The sequence below is a fragment of the Prenolepis imparis genome, unplaced genomic scaffold, assembly GCF_030444845.1.
Source record: "Prenolepis imparis isolate NDT839.2.m4 unplaced genomic scaffold, iyPreImpa1.0 SCAF_8, whole genome shotgun sequence".
NCBI classification, from domain to species: domain Eukaryota; kingdom Metazoa; phylum Arthropoda; class Insecta; order Hymenoptera; family Formicidae; genus Prenolepis; species Prenolepis imparis.
In genome coordinates this window covers 8,977,119-8,997,368 of record NW_028141166.1, presented here as the reverse complement: position 1 = coordinate 8,997,368, position 20,250 = coordinate 8,977,119, and the positions used below count along the sequence as shown (strand labels likewise).

At 30.9% G+C, this 20,250-nt stretch overlaps 2 protein-coding genes across 5 annotated transcripts; one reads left to right on the top strand and one right to left on the bottom strand.

Moving 5' to 3' along the window:
* Positions 1–7,938, bottom strand: LOC145939531 (uncharacterized). Of its 2 annotated transcripts, XR_014425839.1 has the most exons (15): positions 7,504–7,938; positions 7,051–7,204; positions 5,748–6,376; positions 5,481–5,657; positions 5,048–5,412; positions 4,634–4,897; positions 4,180–4,539; positions 3,841–4,081; positions 3,535–3,737; positions 3,311–3,455; positions 2,891–3,141; positions 2,649–2,817; positions 2,305–2,477; positions 2,038–2,137; positions 1–1,563 (listed from the first exon to the last, which is right to left on the bottom strand). XR_014425839.1 is itself a non-coding variant. In XM_083043882.1 (14 exons), exons 1-14 carry the CDS (start codon positions 7,936–7,938, stop codon positions 1,458–1,460), a joined length of 3,672 nt encoding a protein of 1,223 aa, XP_082900008.1. In that variant the 3' UTR covers positions 1–1,457. The 2 variants fall into 2 exon arrangements, 1 of the variants encoding a protein (XP_082900008.1); XM_083043882.1 differs by lacking the exon at positions 2,038–2,137.
* Positions 7,939–7,995: 57 nt separating this feature from the next.
* Positions 7,996–20,246, top strand: Mat89ba (nucleolar protein 6 Mat89Ba). 3 transcript variants are annotated; one of them, XM_083043883.1, is made up of 14 exons: positions 7,996–8,128; positions 11,458–11,913; positions 12,178–12,555; positions 12,633–13,107; positions 13,191–13,472; positions 13,558–13,831; positions 13,920–14,211; positions 14,417–14,641; positions 14,781–15,215; positions 15,369–15,529; positions 15,819–16,072; positions 16,326–16,735; positions 16,912–17,168; positions 20,212–20,246. In XM_083043883.1, exons 2-14 carry the CDS (start codon positions 11,890–11,892, stop codon positions 20,219–20,221), a joined length of 3,477 nt encoding a protein of 1,158 aa, XP_082900009.1. In that variant the 5' UTR covers positions 7,996–8,128; positions 11,458–11,889; the 3' UTR covers positions 20,222–20,246. The 3 variants fall into 3 exon arrangements, with proteins under 3 accessions (XP_082900009.1, XP_082900010.1, XP_082900011.1); XM_083043884.1 differs by lacking the exon at positions 20,212–20,246 and adding an exon at positions 18,981–19,172; XM_083043885.1 differs by lacking the exon at positions 20,212–20,246 and adding an exon at positions 17,538–17,658.
* Positions 20,247–20,250: the final 4 nt, after the last annotated feature.

Here is a 20,250-nt window from a genome sequence, read left to right as displayed (position 1 = left end):
TAGGTGCATGTTGTATAATTTATACTTACATATTATTACATACGATATATGTCACTGATGGATTAACGCACTTGTATTTAAGATGCCGTGGTATATTTCACTATCTTATACAATATTTCGCAATTGTATATGTACATATTCCAATAAAAGTTAATAAATTGTAGAATAGAACTTAACGTGCTTATAATTGTAGACTGATATACAAAAATATATCGCATTGTTATTTATTAAGATGTATATATCAATTTCGATCATTTAGAGCAAAATTAATTAAACTGATTCGATATTGATATATTCATATCTTAATAATTAATCATTAATATGTATATATATATATATATATATATATATATATATATTGTATATCAATATCGATTAGTTTAATTAATTTTGCTTTAAATGATCTTAACATCATTGTAAAGCTCTTTATAATCACATTAAATTATCATAAAGAAAAAATTTTAATTTATTTTGCGCGCTTTGAAGTAGAATGTAACACGTCATTTTTTTTCTATATCATTAATTATTCTAACAAAGAAATATCACGAGCACCGATGTGAGTTTGTATTCACAATTAAAAACAATGTAATATACATCATTCGATCAACTAATATGATAAAAAAATTTACAGATTTGTGAAAACTTTTCCCATGTTTTGCTCTATTTTCGCTTTTAATGAAAAAAATTCTTTCTAGATTATATTAAATTCTTTCTAGATTATTACGCGAGTTTTTTAACGCGCGAAAACATGTATCTTATAATTAGACAAATTGGCTGCATCAACGTAACAAGATGCGATATAGATACAAATATTTGTACATAAACGCTACGCAATTGGTCCAATCGTGATTAAACCAATGACACATATATATTCTAAATACTTAGTATTCTCTATATAAATTAGATATATTGTTGCACGTTTTCTCATTTGATAATTAGAACATCTTGTGTATGCGATTTTCTTTTTCTCATTGCTTTCAATATTATTATCCATATAGAACATTTTTTTAGCACATTTAGGCAATATTTTGTATTTTGTGTAATAAAAAATATTAATTAAATTGAAAAAAAGAATATCTCTTTTCTTACCAATTAAATAAATACACACAAGCAATTAGATGTTCTAACATTAATATTACAAAATTTGGCATATAATTTTTAAGTATCACCTTTGGAAAGGAAGCACAATTTTTTGAAAACTCAGAAATTTTTACAAACGTACGAGAGACAATGCGCAAAATATTGCAGAGAAGATTTTTCGAGTAGAGTTACATATTTGTATCTTGCTAAAAATCATTTCAGATATAGATTTAGATATAGTAACGCTCGTTTTTTATATATAACATTCTGTAAAATTCGATCATTCTTGCGATTTTATGTACAAGAATTTTTGTAATCGGCTTTATATTACTTTCACTACTTGTTCGCTTCTGTTTTATAATAACTCTGAGACGATCTTAATAAAGAGAGGCTTCGTCTGCGGATATGACAGGTTCCTCATCGCTCCAGTCACTGATTGCTAATGCTGCTGATCCGTGAAAACTTTGCGATCTCGCTACATGGCTGAAACCAAATATAAATATATATATAACATATAAGATATTACATTGAATTATGAGCAAGTAAATAAACGCAAATATCTCATTTTATTTACACATTATGCTAAAAAAAAGCTTAATTAATACATATTTACATTATACATTATTATAGTTGAAGACTATTTGATTAATATTAAACAAACAAAAATTATTAAATAGCTATATACAGTCAATTATAACATTTCTTTCATACAATTCTTCAATAATTACGTAACTAATGTTATAATTGGTAAGACACTAAATGGATAATAAAAAAAGTGCAAATGCAATATTAAAATAGATAGACTAATACAGGATCAGGTCACACATAATATCACTTTTCCGTCATTTTGAAAATCTCAATTTGACAGAAGTTAGTGCAATACAAAAAACAAACATTTGCGTCAATAAAAAGTGTTTCATATTTTTAAGAAGCAAAAGATATCTAATAAAGATGTACCTCTTGAGAAAATATATAGCATAAAATGTTTAAACAATTTTATGCTACACCGCTTGTTTATTTTGCCACACTATTTTTAGATTATCAATCGCTACTGGTCCTAACAACAGTAAAATGATTATCTTCTCAATTAGTTGAATGATAAAGTAATCTAGATAATATGAAAGCCTAAAATACATCTTTATGATGACTTTTAGACTTGTTTAGGAAAATTCTTTTATTATATCTTCTTTTACTTAGCAAAATTGACGGTTTATTACAACTTACCTCGGTGATAAATTTGTATTGATATTTTTCTTTGCCAAGCCCGCCTTTCTTCGTCCTTCCATTGCTGCTTTCATGGGATCATAGCTCTTGCGACGTTTCCAATTTTGCATTTCGACCTCTCGTACATTTGGTGTCGGCGGCTTTCTTGGTTCCTTTGATTTACTCTTAGGCACCTGCACATACACATTTAATATTTATATACATATACGTACGCCTATACATATTCGTATACATATATATATATATATATATATATATATATATATACGCATACATATATAAATACACATTATATTTATATCAAACATATGGAAGAGAGAGAAAGAGATATTTATTAAACTTACCATACTCAAAACTCTACTAATTCGCGCGCCAGGTCGTCCAGATTCTGTTCTAACGTTAGAAAAGGACTCAGATTTACTACGTGTGTCGTGCAATACAGTTTTTCCTCTGCTCGCATTGGAAGACACAGGTTTTGTTCGTTGTAGATCCAATTTTGTTCTATTACGTAAACTAAAAGCAACGAGACATACATAGAGAAATATTATCAAAATATAATGCATGAGGGATGTACGCGCATACATACCTAAATTCTTTATTATATTTAGTATTGGAGATAGAAGATTGTGTCATAGCATGTCGTTCGTCGCTGCTCTCGGTGTCGCTCGGATGACGCAGTCCTTTAGATATATTCTGACGCAGGCTGTGACTTGTGTCTTCGTCGCTCTCATCGGAGTCCAGCGGAGGACGATACCCCGTCATGCGAGCTGACATGGCGGATACAACGTTCTGAGTGGTTTGCAGATAAGATGAGGTTTCCAAGTCACTATCGCTCTCCTAGAATTCAGATTTTACAATTGTGCTTAAAATATGTACATTTTATACAATTGTTTGCAGAACTTTACTCAAAAAGCTATACAAAAGCAAGCAAATTGAATTGCAACAACTAAAGTTATTAACGAGAAACTGTAATAAATTCTTAAGTACGATTTCAATGCATACTTACTTCAAGTTGCGGACTGCTAGGCGGTGGTACTTGATTATCCTCATAGTGATACTCTAATTCATTATCCGACCAATTATCGTTCGCTAATGAAAGAGCACCTCCTGTACCGTGAAAACTTGCGGATCTCAGCACGGAAGTATCATGGCTAGAAAATATGTATACATATATACATATATATAAATTGCAATTGTTGAACAAACACTTAATATTTATTATATACTCACTTGCCAGAACCGTCTTCGGTACTATGATATTTCTTCGTGTTGTCCACTAATTTCTTCCTCCCTTCGGCTGCTGCTTTCATGGGATCGTAACTTTTCCGTCTCTTCCAATTTTGAAATTCTACTTCCTTGGATGTAAGAGTAGAATTACTTCGTCCAGATTTTTTATGGTCTTTACTTGGCTTTTGATTTTGGCTATTGGAAGACTGCAAAAAAAGAAAAAATTACGTTAAGCTATCTTATATAAAAATATAATTATGAAAATATAATTATGTGAAATATAATTATGTACATAAACGCGATGCTTACATGAGACTTCGGAGCTCTCATACTAAATCTTCCGGTATCAGTCCTAGACGGTGCTCTAAACTTCGTTGATTCTGCTTTTTTCGATGATTCCTTATTGTGCGCTCCGACGCTGTTTGTGCGATTACGATAATAATGTGTCTGTTGCTTATTCGCAGGCGCTGCAGTCTTTACTTCCGATTGCGCTCTTCTGCGTCTTTCCTCGGGGGTTGTATTCGGCGTTGTGTCGGATTCGCAATTTAATCTGTAAGAAATACATTGAATTTAATTATTTATGTATAAGATGAAAAGCAGAGTACTGGAACATCATATTTTGATAAATTTAGTTTATATGATACACACCTTGCTCTTCTTATACTGAAAGCTCTGTTCAACTTGATTCCAGATGAAATTGGTGTCGAAGGAGATTTTCTTTGTTGTTCACCAGTTTCACTACTACTATCAGAAGCAACAGTAAATTTTCCTCTCGATGATATTCTATCGATGTCGTTACTATTGAAACTGCTGCGACGCGACACAAAATTCTGCGACCTTATGTTTCTAATATTCGCGTTACTCGATGATCTCTGTATATTATGGTGTCGTTGAACTTCTGGACTGTCTTGTAACATATTAGGCGCTTTAATAGATATGTCCTTATCAAAATAACTGGTTCTTTCATGATAATTCGTAGTGCTGTTGGATTTTCTCAGCATATATGGACTGTAAAAACAAATTAACACGCATAAAATATATTAATCTTTTTCAGTATGATGTTTATGAATTAATGTGTGTCTAGAAAAAAAATGAAATATACCTATTTTCAACACATGTAAAATATCCTATATTTTTCGCTTCTGATGACTTTGTCAAGTACTTAGACCTTTCTGAAGTGGGAGAATTAAGGACTTTCGTTGCTGCAGCCTTACGATTCACAATTGGACTATTGGTCAGTTTTGGCGTAGCTGGTCTGAGACGGTTTAAGACAGGACTATTTGTGTGTTTAAAATCGTCTTCTTTATATTTCGTACTATTCTTTCTGGACGTATTAGATTCCGTTGTATCAGAAGCATATTCTTTCCTGTATTAGAGAAAAGAAAAATTTCTTAAAGCATAGAAAAGAAAACTCGCAAATTATATTTATACTATATATATCAAAATCTATATTTGCTAGTGGCATATATTATTGTATACAAAGCAATAGGAATATAATATAAAATAAATCAATCACCTATCTAGAGAGTTGCTTCTTCTCTCCACATGAAGAGTCGACAAGATTTGGGACGGGTTGTTCAATAATTCTACATTAGTGTCAGCAGTCTTCGATTTGGCTGAGCTTAGATATTTTCGGATGCTGCGTCTATTTTCGTTGCTATTTACTCGCCGAAACAACGAATCGGACAAATTGCTGCGTCTACCTACGGCACTATGTACAGGTGTACGCTGTGAGCTGTTGGGCGGCGTGTTGTAACTATTGCTGGTATCTTCATCGGATTCACCGCCGGAATCTATAATTTGATGTTGATTTGAAACTAAACCGATCCTTTCTTTTATTCGTATGTACGAATCCGTATCCACATTACTGTCGGATTGTTCCTGTATGTGAAATAATACAAATTATACAAGCGGCAATAAAAACATGTATCATATAAAAACATGCATACATAACGATTACGTAATCCTCTTTGAGATCTAGCATGAATCGGGGATGGTATCTTGGTGGGACTTAAAGGCGGCGTACGACCTGTCGAACCACCTATTATCGGAGGTAGCGAATTGTGCTCCGCTACTTGAGTGGCCCACTCCGTTATCCAAGCATTATTATCGCGAGAAATACTCATCTGTAAAATAAGATTGTTTCGTATAAACATTTGTGCAAAAAAATTATACGCATATATGTATATGTAAACATTTATAGATATAATATTTACCTTGAAATTGTGAACGTACGCCTCGTTGCTTTCGTCTTCTGTTAAAACACCGACACTAAAAACTTTGTCGATATCCATTCTCGCTTTTTCCTCATCAGTATAATCTTTATGAATCGTGTATGTCCCAGCCTCGCTCACTGCACCTTCAGAACTGGCGTCGACATTGCTGACATTGAATACATCCAGATTGGTATCCGCTATATCATCCGTATTTAGATTCATCGCGTAACTGACGCTCGATAAAGCGCTCTCTCTCTCGTTTGTGTTTCTTATATTAAAATCATCGGTGATATAATTCATATTAGATACTTTATTATCTTCGAAATCATTTGCTGGCTCGCACTCGTGAGAAATATACTCAATATTTTTCGTATACTGTTTCTCATTTTCATCGTCGTCGTAATTGCTAATTTGAACGCGACTTAAATCATTTATCGTTGCGGATCTCTGTGATGTCCAATATTCGTTCTCGTTAGGTTCGAGTTCTAAAGAGAGACTTTGAGGTGACCATTTGTTGCGTCGTACTTCACCATCGCTGGACCTTGTTAAATATTGCTTATTCTGATGATCTACATTTTCATGATCGAACGTCTTTGTGCTAGAATGTGCTCTCGCGGGATTCTTCACACCTAAAGAACACACATGTAGTTTAGATCTTAATAAATGTCAAATAAATTGTAAGAAATAATGAAATTTTATCATATATGCAATTCTTTTTCTTTTATAGCTTGGCCTTTAATATTTATAATTCAGAGATAATATATACTTATCGATATATCATATATATTGTATGTAACGGTTAAAAATAAAAATAATATATTTATAAACTTAAACATAATAATGTTATTATAAAAGCGATGATGATATTATTGTGCCCATTTCTGACAGTAAATCACACAATTCCTAATATAAAAACAGTTATGACATCAAAGTCATTAATATGTCAGCAGGCTACATCACTCAGAATAGGTAGAAAGTACTTGTAAGGAATATTAAGAAGCTTGAAGAACATGACTTCATCATGACTCATCCATCACAGATATTCAGTACAATTCAATACAGGATTTACACTGAAGTCTGTTTATTAGACTATTCAGAGAATATACATTTAATAATAAATTTTGTAAATTCATTTTTAATTGATGTACAATGGTATATATTTCTTTTTATCAGTAAAAGATTATATTTTTTAAAATTAAAGTGATAATAAATTGTCATTTTTAAATTTTAAAACACATTAGTTGTGACATTATTTAATTTTATCTTTAAAGGAAAAAAGAAGAAAGAAATAGTATAAATTTACCTAATTGTTTAAGTCTTTCTGATAATTGGTCAGTTTTTCGCTTTGTATCATCCTCACTACTGAAGTAACCCTCCGAATGAGTGCTAGGAACTTTCTGCTTTTGCCCCAAGTTTGGAGATAGTATAGTGCTCGGCTTCTTCGATTTTACTTCTACCTAAAATAGCATTATAATATATATAAATATAAAAATTTAATAAAAGATTCAACATTACGTTTAAATTAATATCAAGATATTTTACTGTATCGAGTGATGATTTGTAACATTAATAAAATTTTATAATAAAGAGTAATATATTATTAATATAATCTATTATAAAGAATAATATATTATAAAGTAATATATTATAAAGAGAGCCAATTAAAGAATTTGTACAAGAATCATGGTTGTGCAACGCACTTAAATATACAATATATATCTTGCGAGACATAAAAAAATGACAGAATTTTTAATACCTTGGACGTGGAGAGATTTCGCCTGTGCCTGGCATTGTATCTCTCAAAGAGATTCTGATACTTGGCCGTGTCCACTTCTTTGTTGTTACCAAAATCGATGGTGAAGGCTAACGGAGTCTGAGGTGCGCTGGGGCGATCGTTGCTTTCCTTCGACGCGTCGACCTCGCCGTCCGCGATCAGGACAGCTCGCGACGTATTCGCAATGATATCCTCACGTCTGTCCGCGTAACCGCTGTCGGAAGCTCGTGCACGAGGCTCGTCGTTGGTCGTACTCGACAATGATTCCTCGTTGTCATTCCTCGCGTTGTCGGCGCACGTCAGCGTATTGTTGTCGTTGATCTCCGAATCAACGTCGCCTAATCCTACGGACGAGGGGAGGCCGGTGTCAGCCTCCCTGGACCTCCTCACCTCCGTCACATCCACGTTCATTTCCATTTGACATGCCAGTCGTAAACATCCGCGAATGAATGTATGAGTAGCGCGCAATCACACGCGGATCCCTGTCGTCTCCTTCTCTTTCTCGAGTCGTCGAGAAGCCACTCCTTCTACGAGTGCATCGTACGGCAGGTCCCGAGCGCGAAACGCGATATAGCATACGCGAGATTCCTTTGACACATCGACACAGGTGCGTCTATTATATTATACATACGCCATTGACTGCCAGCTGCCATTGACGGATTGACGGCATGTCAAATGTCAACATCCATTGCTGACAACCGACCTGCGCAAAAATTACTGCAAATTGCATTCTTATAAATAAATTTAAGGGTCGGCAGGCGACACGGTGGAGACGCCTGTCGGCCGGCCGGGAACTACGGATTCGTTTATATAAGATTTTAGCCAAAATACTGAATGAATCCGATTAAATTTACGATATTTCTAATCAGTAGAATTGTCCGCAGCCCGCTAAAGAGCTATTTTTTGGAAAAAACGTAAAAATAAAATTTATAATAAATTTGGTGAAATACGCAGCTAGCAACGGGTAAGGTTGGGTTAGCCAGGAGTCCGTATTTAATTTATTATAAATTTTTCAGAGCAAAAATGCAAAATCCGACTCTTTGGCGGGCTGCTTTATTATATAAAGAATAAATAAAAAAAATTTCATGAAGCTACGTGACTTCTTCGATGCAAAATCTTATATGAACGAATCTCACTAGATCTATATCTAAGAGCAGCTCATGGGGACATTTTCTGGTAACATACTGACAGCTTGACAAGGAGAGAGATAATCGTTCTGTCTTTGTCTCTCTTGCATTACGTATGTAGTAGCGTCCATGTAGGCACAAATACTAATATGTTGAGCACACGGATGCGATTATTGAAAGATAATGTCAACAAGAACCGGCTATCGTATTACCTTTGTTTCTCTGTATATGTAAAACGAGGATAACGATATCTTAGATCTTGCTCCTAACAATATCTTCCAATAATTGTATCTCATTGTATGCCGTATCTCGCATATATTATGTATCTCAAATTATAGAATAATGATTTATTAAATATTAAAAAATATATTTTTTTTAAGGATTATTATATGTATAATTTAGAAAGAATATTTAAAATATTTATAAGTTTATATATATATGTATATATATATATATATATATGTATATATATATGTATATATATATATATATGTATATATATATATGTATATATATATATATATATGTGATTGACAAGTATGTGTTATCTTGATTTCTTATTGATGTTACTGTATAAAAATATCAGCTGCATAAAGAATAATATAAAGAACTTATGAATAACATAAATAGCTCAATGCAAGGTGTTCGGTCTATCACCATGAAAACTCGAGTTCAAGTCTATCGGTATATATATATATTTTTTTATATTTATTATTATTGGAATATATAGAAATTATTAAAAATATATATTTTTAAAGGCGATACTTAAGAATTTTTAAATATTGAAAATATTTCAATAATTTTACAACTACAAACACATTGTATATATAAATGCAAAAAATTCGGTAAATAAATTAATCCAGTAATAAATCTATCTCTCTAAATCAGTAATCAATATATATATATATTAATAATAAGAACTTACATATTGTTAAGGGAATCTTGTCTAATAATTGCTAAAGCAAACATAGAAATAAATATTTACATGACTTTAAATGGACAACCTTTAATATTTTACATCGTGAAACACATACTAGGAAAAGAGAGATAGCTGAAATGTTTTATATAAAAAAATTTAACAACACGATTAACCTACATAAAGACACAGAGAATTTAAACCCTATTTATGATAGAATAATAAAGGATGTCTAACTTAGTTCGTTTTTTACCATCTATACGAAACGTTTAGTACAGAGAGAATTGTAACATGTTGAAAAAAGAAAAAAAATTTAAGTAAGGTATGTTTTAATCATTTACTTTATAATAATTGTTGTTTTCAACTTGGTTTGCGCTATGCTTTTATAAAATGATTCCTTCTATATAGTATTATCCTTTAATTTTAGACTTGATAAGGACCTGAACCGAAGGTCGAAACGTAGTCTGTATATTTATATATGATATCGAATTAATAAAGATCAATTAAGCCAGTTGGGTCGTTTACAATAATTGCTTAATTTTATTCTTCACTGGCGACACAAAAATACTCTTATAATTATAATTGTATAATATTGCACTTCGAGGAGACAGTTATCATGACACTTCCGTCATTTGCGCAAAAACAGAAAAAAATACCGAAAAGAACCGTAAACCGAAAATAATTTAACGGTCCGGTTATGGTTCCGGTGTTATAAATTTATCAGAATTTCAATACGGTTTACGGTTTCTGTTCTACTAAAAAAACGGTTATGGAACGGTTATCGGTTTTGGTCCGGATCCCTGATATATATATATATATATATATATATATTAGTTATTGATTTATTACAGGATACATTAATTTATTCACGGAATTATTTTGCATTTTTATGTATATGATAGTTGTAAAATAATTGATCTTTTCAATATTTAAAAATTCTTAAAGTTAATCGCCTTTAAAAATATATTTTTTAAAATAATTTTTATATATTCTAATATATTATTTAAAAAAATCATATTGATAGACTTGAACTTGAGTCTTCAGGGTGACAGACCGAACACCTTGCATTGAGCTATTTATAATATGTTACTCGTATGTTCTTTACATCACGATTTATAGGAGCAAGTATTCTTATTCAGTAACATCAATATAATCAAAAAATAATTAAGTAATACATATTTGTTAGCCTATAAATCTACAATTGCCACTACATGTTAGACAAGAATTAAAATTCTCTCCTTGTCTCTCTATCGCGCTGACGATACATAAAATATCGATAAAAAAGTAGAAGTAAAAAAGCAATAAATTGCCAAGTCTAATAAGCGCCCGTGTCTTACATGTTGTATATTAGTTCACTCTGCGAATTATTATTTTATCATTATTATTTATCATTGTACAATTTGGAGACATATATATAAATTTTTGACACTATTTGTTATATATACGCACATATGTGCATAAGCATATATAAAATTTACAAAAAGTGGGTGCTTATTAGCCTTGCTACATTCCTGCCTTCTGCTACGGAAGGCCAGAAAGCATTTTCAGGCCGTATCTCGCGTGTAGCATGTCACGTGATTAGCACGGTAGAGGAACAAGGATAACGTGATTATCGATCCTTGTCTCTCTACCGTGCGTCCGCGTGAGCAATGCAATAGTGTGTACGTGTACGGATATACACCACTACATAGAACCTGAAATTGGTTTTTCAACGTTGGTAACACTGAAACCGGAGTTTCGCGTTGTCACCGCGCGAGGTCTCCAACATCAATTCGGAGTTTGCCTGGGTCGCCTGCCGACCCTTAAAAACTAAACAAAATGATTGTCCGATCAATTGTTCAATTATGTATAATGTATATGTACCTGATACGTACATTTCCTTTTTTTTTTCAGAAAAAAGTAAGATATACAGATTTATATTCATATTGCTTGCAAAAAATTTTTGCATAAAACGAGACATTGGAGAGAAAGGGAGAGGAAGAGAAAGAGAAAGTAAAATGTGAATGCAAAAAGTGCGAACAACATCTTAATGCTTTAAAATTTATCTTAATTATTTTGTTAATCAATAATTATGTTAATTGAATTCATATGCTTAATATTATCTTTCTTTTCTATGCAATATGTGTCTCTTCGCGTTCTCTCGTGAAAAGTTTGTCGTCACATTAATAGAAACTTCTTTACCGACATTTCTATTAATTTTGACGACGAGCTTCTTACGAAAAGAGACAGATGTAGCGCGTGAATCTGATCACATGGCGACAAGCAAAAAGTATTTGGAAAGAGGTTAGAGCATGATATCCAAATTGTAGTTGGCTACATAACAAAATGAAAATGAAGAGGCCTTCTAAGGTATATCACACAAATTTTATTACTTAGAAACATTAAGACAAAGTTTTTAAATTTAATTTGTATAATTATATATGCTACTTAATTTATAGATCTTAAATTCTATTTATTTAGCACAAGTAGCATCTCTCAATTATAAAGATATTTCTTATTATATTTAAATTTGTTATGACTCCTTATTTGATCATGGAAATGTTTATATCTAACTGTTAGAAAGAGAAAATCCAATAAATAAAAAATTTAATAAAGTAAATTGAATAATTTCAGTTGAGCATGGCAAAGAACAATGAGCAAAATAGTGACTCTAATGAGGAAGTAGAAGAGGAAGAAGTAGAGCTGGACGATTGTAAGATTGAATCTCCTATAATGAATCAAGAAAGGAAAAGGCAGAAGGTGACAGATGGATTAACTGAAGCAGTGCCTAAAAAGAAGTTTAAAGATAGTCTTTATAAGCAGCCAACGGTCGAAGAACTCAATCAACTTAGAGAAACTGAGAATTTATTCCATTCCAATTTGTTCCGGCTTCAAATTGAAGAGGTTCTCAATGAAGTAAAGCTTAAAACTAAATATAAAACGTTATTTGAAATTTGGTTCAAGAAGTTGAAAGTAGCAATTGAATCTATTGAAGAGACTGAAGAAATTCTGGTTAGTAACACGATTTGATTGTGTTATTTATGTATAATATAATGCAAAATAAAATAATTTATATATTCATTTTTCAGCTTGGAAATAATAATTTGGGCGATAAATTAGGCGTTTGTATTCCTATGCCGCATGTACCAGAAGAAACCAGATGTGTTTTCAAGTTTTTAAAACCATCTAATATTAGTGTGATTGGATCTTATAATTCGGAATGTATTCTTGGGCCTACCATTACTGTCGATGTAATGGTAGAAATGCCAGCTGGTTTATTCCGAAAACAAGATTATCAGAATTACATATATTTTAGAAAGAGAACAACATATCTGGCATTTATAACATCAATCATAGGTAGCGAACTTGCGGAGAGCAAGAAATTTATTGGCGATGATTTAAGACCTTCCTTGAAACTTCGGCCTACTGGAAGATTAAATAAGAAGATAGATGTAATAATACATATATCTGCACAGGAAACTAGTTTTAAACTGAACAGATTTTTACCAGAAAAAAATAGTGTTAGACCAGCGTGGTATTTTGATAAGAAATCTTTGGAGGATGGTAAGTTTGTATAGAATGGAAAATTATTTATTGTGCAATTTTATATTGCAAAAATATAATCTTTTATTATATTTTATCCACAGCATCTCTACCGCCTACTCCGCATTATAATTCTTTAATATTGCGCGATTTAGTAATGCTAAGCATAAATTCTGAAGTTGCGCAAGTAATAAGAGAATATCCCAATTTGAGAGACGGTATAATTTTGCTGAAAATATGGTTGCGCCAACGAAAATTGGACAAAGGGTACGACGGCTTTACCGGCTACATGATCACAATGTTTGCGATATATCTGTTGCGCATGAGAAAGCTCAATACATTTATGAGTAACTACCAGATTGTGCGAAATGTCTGGATTTGTTTAGGTATCTTAAAAAACTGTTAACTAAACAACACTATTCTTTTATATCTTGTTTTGTTCGAGATAATAATTATATTTATTTGACATAGTACAGGGAAATTGGTGCAAGGATGGAATTACCATGTGTGAGACTAAAGACAATCAAAAACAAGTCTCCCATTATCACAATTTTTATGATTGTGTATTTCTTGATAGTACTGGCTATCATAATTTTGCGGCGAATCTGTCGAAGGATACTTTCTCGTGGATACAGAGAGAAGCGGAGCTTTGCCTAAATCATTTGGATAATATACATGTAGACAGTTTTCAAGCACTTTTTATGCGAAGTGTACCATTTCATAGAGCATTCGATCAAATTTTATGGTAATTTCTATAAAAAAATTATATATAAAATATTTTTATAAACGGAAGAATGCCAAATCTATTTTAATAACTTATTATTTTTATGTAGTTTCCAGAACAGGACAGTTTCAGAGAAGATCTATGAAGAATCCAGCATTGATGACAAAATTAATTATGGACCTGATAAGCGTAGTCAGGTGATCAAGTTACTTGTTGAAGTTTTAAAGAAAGGTCTAGGACACAGAATTAATCGATTGTGCATATTACCTAGTGTATCTAAGGAATGGGAATGCACTCAAGATATCCCGGATGACACTGGAATGCTCATTATTGGATTAGAATTAAATCCTGAAATATGTTTTGGCATCGTAGATAAAGGACCTGAAGCTAATTTACCAGAAGTAAGCAAAAACAATTATAATAATGTCTTAAACAATAAAATAGTAAAGTAGTGTTATAATAATCTTTGTTTAAAATAATAATCTGTTAATGTCTATTACTTTATAAATTAATGTTTTATATAATTAATATTAATTATATTATATAATATTATTGTATCATATGTGTCAAGCGCAAGATGAAATTTGCTTGTACTTTGCTTTGCAGGCAGCTGACTTTAGAAATTTTTGGGGCGTTAAATCTGAATTACGTAGATTTAAAGATGGTTCTATTCGTGAGGCTGTGGTTTGGTCAAAAGGCAAGTCTCTCTCGCACAAGAGAATAATATGCAAAAAAATAATAGCGTTCTTGTTAAAAACGAAGTTTAACATCCTCAAAGATCAATATTTGCATATTGCGGATCAAATGGAAGATTTGCTGATGTTGCACAAGGTAATTTCACAATTACTATTACTAAAAAATTTATATTTAAACATATAATTCCATCTTTAGTTGATATGTTTGCTTCTCAATTATTAATATCTCTAAATATTTTGCATATATATAATTCATGATTTGTATTACTTTCTAGTACAAAATAACACATTTTGTATACGGCACTGGTGAAGAAGCTACGCTTAAAGTTCTACAAGCTTTTAACGTCTTGGAGAAGAATTTGATGTCGCTTAATGATATTCCTCTGACGATTAACGGTGTTCAAGGTTCAAGTCCGGTTTTCCGATATACAGAAGTCTTTCCGCCGCTTGCTACCGTTCATCGAAGTATCGACGATGTCACTGAAGAAGACAACAATTATTTAATCCTTTCTAAAAAAATCACGAAATATCCTGCGTATGTTCACGCGCTCGACGTAACGTTACAGTTATCGATCAGTGGAAAGTGGCCCGAGGAATTGGAAGCTATTAGAAAAACAAAAGCGGCATTTCACATACAAATCGCGGAATGTATTAGAAAGCAGTATCAATTGAAAGCACAGGCAAATCCCTCATATATAAATGTGTACCAGGTTCGTATAATATAATGATAAATATAATAAAATATTGTTATAGTTTTGTAATATACATTATAATATAGGATAAATGAATATAGTATGATATCTTAATGCTTATAATCTTACGTTTTTCTCACGAGTATAAAAATTTCTTTTTATATTGTTTAGGACGGATTCGTTTTTCGGTTAAGAGTGGCTCATCAAAAGGAAATCGCTTTAGCGAAGCAAGTTAAGGAAGATGGAGTGATTAAATACAAAGACAATGAAGAATCAATCGAATTGGAAAATAAATTATTCCATTTACCAAAATTGAGCAGTGCTTTGCACGGGTAAGAATTGATTCATCTAATCGTTATTAAGATAATTTGTAATGAATACATACACAAAATTAGAACATTTCTTCTTTTTGAAAACATTCTTTCCTGGGCGAGTCAAATTTTTGACTCAGATTTAACTTAAAATCTATCAAACATGTTTAACAAAATTTACTGAAACTGAGAACTGAATAAGAGAATTGATATCTATATATCTATATAACAATTTCTACAATAGGCACTCTGCATAACAAATATAATAAACGTGTGCAATATATTATACCTTCAATTTTCATTTTTATAGATTGCATTCTCAACAACCATCGTTCGGTCCCGCTTGTTGTTTAGCAAAACGATGGCTATCAGCACATCTGTTGGATGATACTCACATACCGGAAGTTGTAGTTGAATTGCTTATGGCGTCGATATATCTAACGCCAGAACCTTATAAACTAGCTCAAATGCCACAAGTGGCATTTCTACGATTTTTGGAAGTTATTGCAAGAGCTCATTGGAATACTGATCCTGTCATTGTTAATTTCAATGGCGAAATGACCAGTGAGTTCTGACATCTTCATATATTTCTAATTTTTCATTGCAATCATAAATATTTTTGCAACATATCAACATTGAATGATTACTTGAAATAATTAATTGATATAAATTTTTCTGTCTGTCTGAAGACGTATAACATTCAAATGTGTAAAAAAATTATGCAAACAAAATCTCTTCCAAATTTTTATATGTTATTGTTTCTAGATTTATTACAAAAAGGAAAATATATATTAATATATTATATTAAATTTTTCAGATGAAGAAATCTCTGCTGTACAAACGTTATTTAATACAACTCGTACTTCGTTACCACCTTTATTCATATCTACTCCTTATGATCAGCACAAATCCTTGTGGACAAAGAAAGCACCATCTCAATTGATTTTAAATCGTATAAGTGTACTCGCAAAGGAATCGTTGAAATTATTCGACGATCTATCGTTCAATAATATGGTGCTGGATGTAAAACCTTTATTTCGTCCTTCGCTAAAAGAATACGATTGTTTGTTATATCTGAAGTCAAATATGAATCCCAGAAGATTGCAGGCAGTCGATGTATCCAATAACATGGAAATCGTAGATCTACATCCATACAAAACGCATTCACTTCAAAAAATTCCAGTCACGGACTTTGATCCTGTGCAATGTTTCTTGAAAGATCTAAGAGTTAGTATTTTAGACAATTATTAATCAGTTACTAATAAGCATTGTATTGTTAAATGATATGGATGCGTACATCCGCGCGTTCAAAATAAAAAAACTCAAGTTGTATCAACGCGATTTAAATTATTACGATATCTAAATAATATTATTTGTATTACATATTTTTTTTATTTTTCCAGGATGGTTACGGTGACTATGCTTTATTCTTTCACGACACTTATGGTGGTGCAGTGATCGGGGTTCTGTTGAAACCCGCTGCTCTCGAGCATAAAGATTTTAAAGTAGCAGATGTTAATTGCAGAAAATTCGACGTCAATGGTAAACTCGTTTTAAATATATCGGCAATGATCGAAGACTTTTATGTTTTGGGAAGAGGTATTATACACACTATCGATGTTCCTAGTAAAAGATTTTCTTTAATATCACAGTCGATTACGTAAGTACATTTAAATCTCGAAAATTCATTTCAAAGTTTGTAAAATGTATAATCTGCTGTAAATATAGAAAATAAATGTTTTATTACAAAGAAAGTAAAGAGATCTATATTAAAACACTAAAAAAAGAAAAAAATACACACGCACATATATATATATAGGATATATAAAACTCTTGTTTACATTTTAATTATTTTTAATAAAATAAAATAAAATAAAATTTTATTGAGATGATTTATTAATAAATTAAAAGAATTTAATTCTCTTTATGTATTTGTTTGCATGAAAATCATGGTGCGTAGATTCAAAGAATAATGATAAAAAAAACTGTTAAATTACTCTCATTAAAATGTAATGTTTCTTTGTTATAGATGAAATTTGTAACATTTTATAATATTATCGTTACATCAATTTACGTTACGGAAGGAAGAGCGGTAAAATGACAAATTGCTAATTTTTATAACATAATAACAAATGACGATGTCCAACTCATTAGAAGCTTTTGATAATAATAAATAATCTCTTGTAGATTGATTTCAATTTGTCAACGAAAATAGATAATACAATAAAAAGTGTTTTAGATGTAACATTAATTACAAATATATATCCAAACCACATTTTTTATTGTATTTTATTTACAAGAATATGCATATGCTTATCATATAAGAATATGCAATTAGAAATAATAGGTTCCATTTAAGAAATTGAAGGTGATCTCTATTTGATATTCAATCCAACGTCAAACCGATGTCACCATCTTATGTCCCCCTCAAGGTCAAAAAACTTTTGTATAAAACATTTTTCTCTATGACCGCGCCCTGCAAAGTTACGAATTGGTAATAGATTAAAATTGAACATTCTGTATGTATATATATATAATCGTTTGAAGATAATACCTTCAATTTCTTAAATGGAACCTATTATTTCTAACAATAAATTATTTAAATATCGCTAGTAAATTAATCAAAGGATCAATATTGAAAATAATCGACCAAACTAGCACAAATTTTTACACTTTATTAAAAGTTACGACGTTTCGACCATATGGTTGTAGTCCTTTTCAAGTATACAGTTATAAATGTGAATCTTAGACAAGCATGTTCAAATAAAAGATTCGCTCACACATGTTGTCAACATTAAAGGCGAGAACGTTAAGTAAGAAACCTTGTCAATAACTGTATTCGAGATACTAAGATTCACATTTATAACTGTATACTTGAAAAGGACCACAACCATATGGTCGAAACGTCGTAACTTTTAATAAAGTGTAAAAATTTGTGCTAGTTTGGTCGATTATTTTTAATATTGATCCTTCTATTATTTCTAATTGCATATTCTTGTGTTGATAAGCATATACATATTTTTGTAGATAATTGTTTAAAAAAAATTTATGTAATTTGCAACATGCAACTGCGTACTTTTTCTTAAAAGCAACTATGTGTATTTTTACATCAATTATGATTTGTCTCATTATTCCGTCCATAAAAGTATTAAAGTAAGATTACCGAAAACTGAATATTTTGCAAGATATTTTATATTTAACGTCAAAAAGTGCCTACAAAACGAGCCTACAGAAAATGTTCTAGGACTTATACAGGCCTTAATTTTTGCAATCAAAGTTTGAACGTTTTTCGCGAAAATTAAGGCCTGTCTAAGTCGTAGAACATTTTCTGTGAGCGCGTTTTAAAGGTCTCTTGAAGGCCTATATTTTCAATTCAAAGTTTAAACGTTTATAACAAAATAAATCAACATCATTTGTTATTATGTTAGAAAAATTAGCAATTTGTCATCTTACTCTCCTTTATATCTTACAGCAAATGACTATATCCTGTTACATACTTCTCAATCATTACACAAAAGAAAAAGGAAAAATATAAAGGACACTTTTATATGAATTCGAAGATTTTTTTTTCATTATCAAGCGCTAAATCACAAAACAATCTAACTAGAATGATCATATCGTATGAGCGAATGCATCTTTAATTGTTTTGCAACCTTCAATCCAGGGTCGGTGTTAAGCAACACCGACTGGAAATATACTGCTAGAATATCCTCATTAATCTTGTTGCATATAATTAATGTTGATGCTTTTTTTAAAAAATATATAATGTTATCTTTTTTGCTTCAAATAATAAATTAAGATGATAATAAATGACAATAAATTAATAAATGTTAGAGCACGCAAACAATCAAAAATAATGAAACCATAGTAAAATAATAATATGCATATTATCATGTCTATGTCATAAAATTGATAATTAATATCGTAATTGATAATTAATATCGTTCGATCTGATGGAATCATCATTAATAATCGTTTTATGGTCGAACTCTTTTCTTTCTTTGCATTTATTAAATATTTAACATTCGGTTGAACATAATTTCATTAATAAATAACAGATAGATAATAGATAGTAAGCTATCAAAAATTTGACATTCATGATTAATAATACTGCTGATAGGATAAAAGGCTTATCGCATATCAAATAACCAATGTAGTGGAAGATTATAATTAAGTAATATGTTTTTTTCTTATTTGGATAAATTATATTACTGGCCTCTATGTGTTATATTTCTTATAATAAATAACTGCAATATAATATTCTATAAGATAAACTCGTAATACTTTCATTTATGATAACATCGAAAGCAAGAAAATAAATAGGTGCAATAAAAAAATAATCTTCGTAAATTTATGTCCTAATAATGATTTAATTTTTAATTAAAATAAAAAAAAACAGTGCATACACATACAAACTTTTTTGTACTGTAAATAAGTCATTTGTCATTCGAGCATAGTCATTTGTCATTTGGACATAATTTGCACAAATATCTGCTATAGTGTAAACTCTCGAGTAAATACAAGCGTTGAAACTACAATATTTAAAGATATGTATAAACAATTTATAAAAACAATACTACAGATATCGATGATTCAAAATCGGATATCAGATCGTTAAGTAATCTATCTAGTAGTGATTGATATCTGATTTTTAATTATCAATTCGATACTTGTGATTACCATATTTTATACAACTGATACAGAACAGAATGAAACATTAAGCAGAATGCAGTACGTGTTTT